This window comes from Nestor notabilis, unplaced genomic scaffold (assembly GCF_000696875.1).
Source record: "Nestor notabilis isolate BGI_N333 unplaced genomic scaffold, ASM69687v1 scaffold21753, whole genome shotgun sequence".
Classification (NCBI taxonomy): domain Eukaryota; kingdom Metazoa; phylum Chordata; class Aves; order Psittaciformes; family Psittacidae; genus Nestor; species Nestor notabilis.
The window spans coordinates 1-9,277 of NW_009920881.1; the positions used below are offsets into that span (position 1 = coordinate 1).

General features: G+C 36.6%; 1 protein-coding gene across 1 annotated transcript in view; it reads left to right on the forward strand.

The window, feature by feature from the left end:
• Positions 1-997: 997 nt before the first annotated feature.
• ASIC5 (acid-sensing (proton-gated) ion channel family member 5) overlaps positions 998-9,277 on the forward strand; it is a 15,414-nt gene continuing 7,134 nt past the window's right edge. Inside the window, exons 1-6 of the mRNA XM_010010895.1 lie at positions 998-1,037; positions 4,434-4,740; positions 6,122-6,353; positions 7,402-7,521; positions 8,498-8,647; positions 9,187-9,277. The exon at positions 9,187-9,277 is cut by the window's right edge and continues 78 nt beyond it. Of these exons, the coding sequence (XP_010009197.1) occupies positions 998-1,037; positions 4,434-4,740; positions 6,122-6,353; positions 7,402-7,521; positions 8,498-8,647; positions 9,187-9,277 (940 nt within the window). The remainder of the gene's footprint in view (positions 1,038-4,433; positions 4,741-6,121; positions 6,354-7,401; positions 7,522-8,497; positions 8,648-9,186) is intronic.

Consider the following 9,277-nt stretch of genomic DNA (forward strand, 5'->3'; position numbering starts at 1 on the left):
AAGGCCACCAAATTGGTAAGGCAGGATTTCAGTGCTTCAGCTTGCTGCTTGTAGTTTTAACATCATGGCAGATAACAACTGTCAAGCTGTTGGCAAACAACTAGACAGTGAGACACTGAGGGACTAAGTTAATTCACCTGATAACCCAAGAACACTGTGGGCAATCAACTGGACCATTGCTAACAGAGTGAATAAAAGAACTGGATCAGAAAGGGAATGTGAAGGGGTTTTTTATTATCATTTTCTAAAGTATTAATCAAGCACAACTCAGGTCTGAATTTACTAGTATTTTTAATTGCCTTCTATTAGATGCTCAGTTTTTTCCTTGAAATAGATTTCAAACAAGATCATACCACACATCTAACACAAAATCAGTCTCTGCCCTTTATCTTAAGGGGTTACTGACTCTGCATGCATTTTCATCCTCAACCACAGGGTTAGTTCTCAGGAAAACCAGCTCATTTTTGCTAAAGCCCACAAGAACATGAATTCTGGAGCTGGTTATGAAGACAACTATTCAAAGTGCAGTGAACTAAATCCTGCTGCTGGTGGGAACCTAGTGGCAGACATTTACTGCCCTCCAGAGTAGGAAGGGCTCCTTATCTAATTAAGAGAATCTATTCAGTTCTGAACAGTGCAGTATTTTAGTTTAGATAACTGATCTTTCTAAAATAAAAGGTAAAAATACAGAAGAAATTTGCAAGGTGATGCAATACACCAAACAAGCTTGCATTTGTACTATTATTAGTATAATACATACTTGAATTGTATATAAATATGTACATCTGATCCTATCATAAAAATAATCCCTTTTACGTTGCAGAGCACTTTACTTAAAGGCAAAACATAGCAACCCTGGCAGGTAAATTGCCCAGTGTTATGTGTCATTGAGCATCACCTCTCATTTAGTTTTCTATAAAAGCCATTACCTAGCAATGATCACAGTGATAAGGCAGCTTGTTATCCATTCCTTCCTTACTGAAATAAGCACAGCCTCATGGACCAGCTTGGGAGATTCGTTCAGTCAGATGCTAAAGGTATGTGACTAGACATTAGAGTGCTTTACTAAGAGTTTTGTTACATTTTGGTAGTTTTTTTTCAGGACTGACAACCAAAATGAGAAAATCTGCCTCATTTCTCTTTAACCTTGTCCAAAAATAGCAGTAGTGTACGTTTTCAACATACAGAGAGAGATGAAAAAAGCTTGTAGAAAAAAAATCATACAGTTACTTAAGAGGTGAGGAAAAGTCTCTAGCTATTTGTCCTTTCTGCATTTAAAATAGAGATAACAGTTTTAACTAGGCAACTACTTTTCTGAATGATATAGCTCCTTCCAGGCACAAGCTCCTGCTGCTGCTGAGCTATATTTTAAAAGGCCATTCTTTTTTAGTATGTTCATTAATGAAAATCCAATCATAATTAAACATTGGGAATATAAAAATGAAAATTTTGTACCTTATTTGTGCTATGCAAAAGCTTAGCTTTCATTTCTTCCCACGGGGTCCTGTTATACTTTTCTGCTCATTAGATCGAAGAGTCTATTACTGTTATCTATTAGCTCCCTATACAAGCAGTTATAGACTGTGATCAACTACCTGCTGAGTGAAATTAAAAACCCCTTTAAATTCAATTTACAGTGTTAACATTAAAGATACTGTGAATTTCTGAGGTTTTTATATAAGCTCGTAACAGTATGTCCCTGGCCATACATGCAGGAAACTTATTTCTTCTTTAACAACACCGGAAAATCAGGTTTCTCTTACTAAACATGGTGGTTCTTGGGGCTTCTCCAGTAATCAGTTTCCTGAGGCAAAGCATCTGCAGCCCATCCTGAACATATGAGCTACTTTATAGTTCTTACATTTATGCTCTATATTTGGCTTCAAATACGAGATTTGCTCCTAGTTCTGGATTCCTCTCATTTAGTTACCTCCTTGCTTTTTCACTTATCCATCCTCTACCTTTATCTTCATAAACTGGGTTTATTCACATCTTTGACAAATTACTTATTTCTTTTTCTTAGCTTAATGCCTACATTAAATGTACTTTCTATTGGTACTAAAAGAACTTAGCACTCCCAAGACCTTACTGTCTAGTATGTCTGAGGTCTTGCGAGAACTTACTGTCTGTCTAGCAGCAACTTGGATACTCAACTTACAGGTAGTTCAACTGTGCTGGTTACATAACCTTAGTCCAGATACACAAAGCCCAAGCTTTGCAAAGCATAGGATGAAGAGTTAATAATTTATAACCTCACATCTACCTATTATTGTGGTGTATTATTTTTACTATTTATTAATTGAGATTTGGAATAACCATTCTATTATTAACTATGTATCACTGGAATGTACCAGTTCCTCAAATAGACCAAACACCAAAATAAATGGCTACTCCCAATTCACATATTTCATACTGGTTTCCAATCCATTACATGTGTGAAATTTCAGAAATTTACCATGTGACCCTATGTTAATATTTTTTCTTTCTTTTTTTTTTTTTTTTATTATAGCATTTTCTAATGAAATTTGAAAGGAGAGTAAGGATCCCTAAAGACACTCGCCTAGTAGTGCTAATTCCTCTGGGGAAAGACAGTAATGAAAGCAGCAGTATGATATTGGATAATCTTACGTACTACCAGCAAAAATTTCACAATCAGATAAAATGTTATGCATACTTACTGTAGTAGCTATGCACAAGAGCTAGAATACAGCTTAGTTACATATTTGCATAGATTCTAAGTTACACTTCTGCTGATTAAGCTAACCAGCGGGTTTTGATGGCAATGCACTTTTATGTAGGGATATGCTATCACTCTCTTACCTAGCACAGTGTGTATAGGAGGAATGAACACACACAGCACTCTGCATGAAAGAAAAGGGTCTGACTGCTTGCGGTCTCTTGCTAGAGCCTATGGGCAGCAGACGCAAACACACAGTAGGAATGTACTTTGCTGTTACTCAGGAAACACGCAAAATGCTTGTCCCACTGCACATGCACTGGTGAACGGGAAACCTAAAGCAAGACAAAAGCACACATGGATCAACAGCTTTGCAATAGGATCCAATAGTCCAATAGCTAGGAGAGAAACTTTTGAACAGTTTTCCAGCAGAAGACTGATGATAAAAAGGAGTCAGAGTAAATTCAACCAATATTGATCAAAGTTCTTACATCTTTAAAGATCAACATAAAGAAAATTCTTTCCCTTCAGAAATATTTTGAAATCCAGCATCATCTGAGATTTCATTATCACAGTCCAGAGACTGTGCAGGGACCAAAGCAGCACCCCAGGTTACTGATGTGGTCTTGATAGCTTTGGCAGAAATGCTCTTTTACATCCCTTTGATCCTCTGTCCAACTGTAATAGCCTCAAGGAAATCAGTCTTATAAAGGGTATATTCTCTTCCTCCCATGCATGCCACACTATTAAATCCATTTCTGGTTAAAAAGATGGAATGCGGGAAGCATTTAGTTGTTCTTAAATGCTAATCTAAATATATTTTCAGGTCCTAATCATTATTTCCTTACAAACTTTCTTTAATTTACCGTTCCTATGGACTTTCTTAATGACAAAATAAAGTAGCAGATAACAATCTGCAAATGAAACACTTTGCAAACAGACTGGTCCAATTATGACTACATACAGGAAAGGCCTTATTAAGTTTCCCTCATTTGGATGTTTTGAGAGAGAACATCTTGTTCAAATCCATGCCCAAAGATCATTCAGCAACAAGCATAAGAAAATGACTACATTCCAGGTACTGATTATGTTCATTACTCTTACAGCTCTTAAACTCAGATTTAAAAATGGTTTGGTTTTTTTTTTTACCATCAGTTTGTAGAAAAGTGGGATAAACTAAAACTAAAAACATTCCTATTTCAAAGTCAAGGAATCAGACACGTACAAGACTAAAAACCAAGACAGCAGATTTCTTTTGGACCTGTAACTTCTCAAGTTTTATCCAAAAACTTTTAATAGTGAAAGAGTAAAATTTCCTTTCATATCATTCCATACCTTTCCCTTTTTACCTTACTTCTCAGAGCAAGTATGAAGGACCAGGACTTTAATGGGATGTTACTGTAAAAATCAGATGCTCAGCTTTTTACAGTAGGTTCAAAGCAACCTGTGGTCTTGTATCACCGAGGTACGTCAAAATCCAATCTCTTCACAGAAGCAGAACTACTCTTATATTAATGTGCTTAAAAATTTGTGTGCTTGAAATACTGCAAGATATAGTCTGTTCCCAGACAGCACTGAGCTCATCTCTTAGCACACAACTCTTCCATCCTCAGAAGCAAGTTCACTACTTAAAGAGAGAGTTTACAGTTAAAGAAAAATTTTACAACTGCTTCCAATATCAAAATTCTGTGGTTTCCTTTAAAAGTCATTTAAATGCTAATTTTACAAATGTGTTTTCACTTTGTTCCATATCAAGGAATATTGAAGAAGATACGGCTGTACTTAATAAAGAAACTGTTGCCACATTTGGATGACAGAAGGAATTATCATCAGGAGTTTGCCTCATCCACTTCATTTCATGGAGTGCATAATATTGTTCAAACACAGAGCAAGGCTCGCAAAGTGCTGTGGCTGTTCATAGTCATGGGCTGTTTTGCCACTGTTATATGGCAAATCTGCAGTCGCTTCATCTACTACTTCACCTGGCCAACCACAACTACAGTGGTAGTTCAGTATGTGGAAAATGTCCAATTCCCTGCTGTGACTTTCTGCAACTTGAACAGGTAAAAGTTATGTTTGTTATTTGCTCTTCAGAGGCAATACCTCTTTACCTGACAACAGTCAGCTTCCACAACATGCCTAAACAAATCACATAAAATAAGGAAAATATGGCTCTGAGGGGCATGTCTTCCACACCACCACATGAGATTTAAATAAAGAGGAAAATACAAGAATCAAGGAAGGGGGTTGCTTTTTTAATCTTCCCCCTCCTTCAGATGAACAACTGCACTACAGATTTTTACACTTCAAAACATAAGTTTTGAAACATAAGAAAGACCTCTCTGGTGGTGTTCTTCTATGTATGAGTGTTGCTCCTACAGTGTCACTAAGGGACAGTCATCAGTTACACCCAAGTTAAAAATAAAATACAGGATTTGCAAACATAGATATTCAAACAGAAAACTCATACAAATGTAGAAATCTTGGGCAAAGTAGATGCTGTTTTTCAGAGGTGCTCAACCTTTATGGTTCTAGCTGGTGTCAGTGAGATTTTCAGGAGGGAAGCATTTGGTTTCTTTGGAAGTCATGGAAGGTCACTTCAGATTTCTACACCTGAAGGTAATGGCCAAGATTCAGATGTAGCCACTTTGAAAATAATGTAATAAACCTGTGGCTGGATTTTTAGAGCAAATATGTAAGTTAGGAACAGTTTTAGAAATGCAGAAAGTTTCCCCACATTGTTTCCTCAATCTTCTGCCTTTCGCTGGCAGAATCAGCCAGAAGTCCCAGTCTCAAACACCTGGAACCATTTGCCTCCTTCCCATTGCCCTCCATAAAGCCATCCTGGGTTATACTGCACAAGATTCACTGTGGATGGAGCCCCAGAGCTCATGGGAAGGTGGACTGTCTCTGCACTGGGGTGTAGTGCCTTAGCAAAGCAGGTATATGAGATCACTGCAAATGCACTTACAAATCAATTTTCTACATTATAGAAGACAGGTTTTTTGAAAGGAATGGATCCTCCCAGCTGGTTTCCCACATGTACATGTTCAGCTTTTCATCAGTTCTGCAAATCTGGTTGTCTTACACAGATGGAAAATCTATTTTTTTAATAAACAACTGCACACAATAGAAATATGTCCAATATGACTGACCAGAATAGCCATGGGAATGTGTTCATTTTCTGTTTTCAGGTATGGAAGATAGCTTCCTAGAAATGGAGACTATATTCTTTATTCTATGTATATAATATTATATATTTATAATATATTCTTTAATATATTATATATTATATATATTCATACTGTAGAGATCAAAGGGCAATGTGGTGGGCAAGAATCACTTATAGTTTGTGAGCATACAAGAAATTGTGTCACAGATTTGGCAAGAGCAGCCTTGAGATCTGCAGAACTCTAAGTAATTTTTTCTCCTTCCCACTGACAGGTTCCAAGCTCATGCAGTAAGCAACCTCAAGATAATTTTTTTAATTTGGAACATTGTGTCTGGAGTACTCCACAAAATTTCTATGGAAGACAAATATTCTCAAGAGCTTGATGATTTTCTTCTGGGGAACCAGAACTTCAGCATCAAAGAGTTTATAAGGAAAAATGGGTTTTATCTGAACAGCAGCACATTGCTAGAATGCAACTTCTTTGGAAAACCATGTTACCCACAGGTAAAGATATTTATTTTACTAAAACAGTAGCATGGAGGAGAAGGGGGTATATTCTTACCATTCCACCTGAGACATCTACCTTTGCCAGCTACTCCCCCCTGTTGTCCCTTTACAGTCAGCCAATGGAGAAAGTCCTGCTCTAAACTACCCCAGTTCTCCCACTGCCTACGGAGACAGCCTGCAGGACTCCTTGAGCTGTAAAATGGGATTTCAGTCTAAATTGCTTCTGCCCAGTGCCAATTCTGCACAGATAGCAGCCTTTGAAAACTGTCATAACTCCAGGCTGCATCTAACAACCTTGTCCATAAATGGCCTGTAATGAAGGTCAGTCTGAACAGTTTTTTGCATTACATGATTGCATAGTGTTGTTCTTGAGGTCAAGAATATAGACAGCCAGAGTAACTACATGCAGAATCCACAGGAATTTTAAATAATGAGGTGAAAATAGTCCATCTTTGGGAATTTTGGACAACAGCCGAAGAATATGAGCATCCCATTTTTATGTCAATTCTTCCTTAGAGCAATTCCCAACTTAAACAGAAAATGTGAACAGAAAAGTCAGGACTATATTCTTTCAGATATAACCTTAAGATATGCTACAGTTTCTAAAATTAGGCATTGGAGAGTTCTCTTAACTGAAAGATACAAGTGCTAATAATTAAAACTAAAGCAAATACTGTACTTTCATGTGTTACATGACATTTAATTTTGAAACAGTCTTCACTAAATATGTACTGGAAAAATTAAGCAAGTTGGTTTTGAATATGTAATTTCTACATAATGTAACACTTATAGAAAAACAGGACTTCATTAAATGATTCTGAGCAGCTCATAGGTATTAATAAACAATGAGAAATTTCTCCTTTAACTTCATTTCCTACAGAAATGGTGCAATCCTTCTGAGTATTTCCATCAATTAACACTTTTCTGATTGGAATATTTAGCATTGCCTTTAGGAAAATCAAACAAACACTCCAGTAATCCATTGCTTGCATTGTAATTCACTAAGGAAACTCCTTTTATTCTTCCCTATTTTCCTTTATTGAAGGATTTTGAACATGTTTTCACTGAATATGGAAACTGCTTTACTTTTAATCACCATGATCTTACAGCAAGAAGAGTGAGTTTGTCTGGAAGAGGCTTACATTTGCTTTTTGATGCCCAACAGGTACAGCTATCCTAATGATCGTAAACCACAAATCGTGTAATAACTTAAAGATAAGTGGAGTTGTTTTGGTTTGTGTTTGTGTTTTTCTTTGGATGGTTTTACATAGACCTTCAGAATTTCATGCACAAATTTCTATATGAAGATCATTTCTGGGTGGGATGGTATTTTCAAAGTATTTAACTATCTAGCACAGATTTTAAAAGTCAGAATTATTGGCTCTGTCCCCAGCTAAATGGTTTTGAAAGTTGTCAGTGAACGTGTATGTACACATATGCAGTTCACCTACAGTTAAAACATGTCATCAGAGCAGTAATCTCATTTTGTGCAAGCACTTCGGGGTGACATAATTTCATTTTAACAAAAGGCCCAGTAGGGGAGGTCATATGGTGCCAGCTTCTAAAGCATTACAGAATTTTCATTGCAGCAGCTGTAAGTGCCCAATGACAGCTAAGACTTGGTCTTTGCACTATCACCTCTGGCCTCATTAGAGTTGTCTTTGAGCAACAAAACCCAGAAAATTAATATCACCTTGCGAGATCAGCAAGGAAAACTAAAATTTTGAGTGATAAATGACTTAGACATTCATTTTCATTCTCTAGGAATTACGTGATGGGAGTGACAGGTTCTGGAGAGAGGAATGGAAAGTTTGCTGAAATGCCATGGGTAGTTGCAAGTAAAAGGACTGAATATCCAACTTATAAGTAAATGTTTATCTATGTCTTCTTGCTTTTGAAACTGATAGATGACAGAAGGAATAAAAAAACCCCTGAATTTTATAGTAACTGAAAGGAAACCCACAGAAGTCATCAACAAAGGGAATTCAAGTCAGTTTGCTTCTATACTTATCTGTAAATTGTCAAAAAGGTGACTAGAGATGCAAGACCAAATCAAAAAGCATAGCACCATTTTAAATATAGCTAAAGCTTCAGATGGTAAGCAGAGCCAAAACTACTTTAAATAATTCTTTTTGTATCAGGAACAATTCACCGATGAACCTTCTCTTGGTTATACTGATGCTGGTATAACTTTTGATATCCATTCACCCAAAGAACTTCCACGCTTTGATGGTTTAGGTTTACTAACACCAGTTGGAATGCATGCACAGGTTGCAATCCGCCAGCTAAAGGTAAGGACTTTGTCCATCAAGTGGAAGTATTGGTCTTTGCTATCTCTAATTCTCTTCTGAAGTGCAACCATGAATTAGACATTTTGAAAGTTAAAATATTTATCATGCCAAAGTGAATTCTAAAAATAATATATCCTCCAGACACACACAAAATTACTGCATAATCAGTATCTATTCAAATCAGTCTTTCTTTCTTAACATTTTACAGTCTTGTGACATATAATGATACAAGGACACCACAGCATTTCCCCATCAACACATTCTGTTACTATTAAGGCTGTCTCAGATTCCTAGTGGAAATCAAATGGAGGAGACTACCCTTCTGCTCTAGGCTTTCTGATCAGGTCCTACTTTTGCTGTGAGAGGAGCTGATTTTATAATCCCAGAAGCACAACCTGTAATTGCTTTCAATAAAATCACAATGTTACTGCTTATGTCTTCAACAGGCTTCCTTACTACTTTAAAAAGTGAGAAAATAACATCTAAATTTAAACTGAGACATACATATATATATATCTTCTGTTATTATTATCCTACAGTCAATTATCCAAGAATATCCATGGGGAGAGTGCAAGCCTGATAAAAAGCTTCAGTACCACAGGATTTATAGCACTAATGGATGTTTGCAGG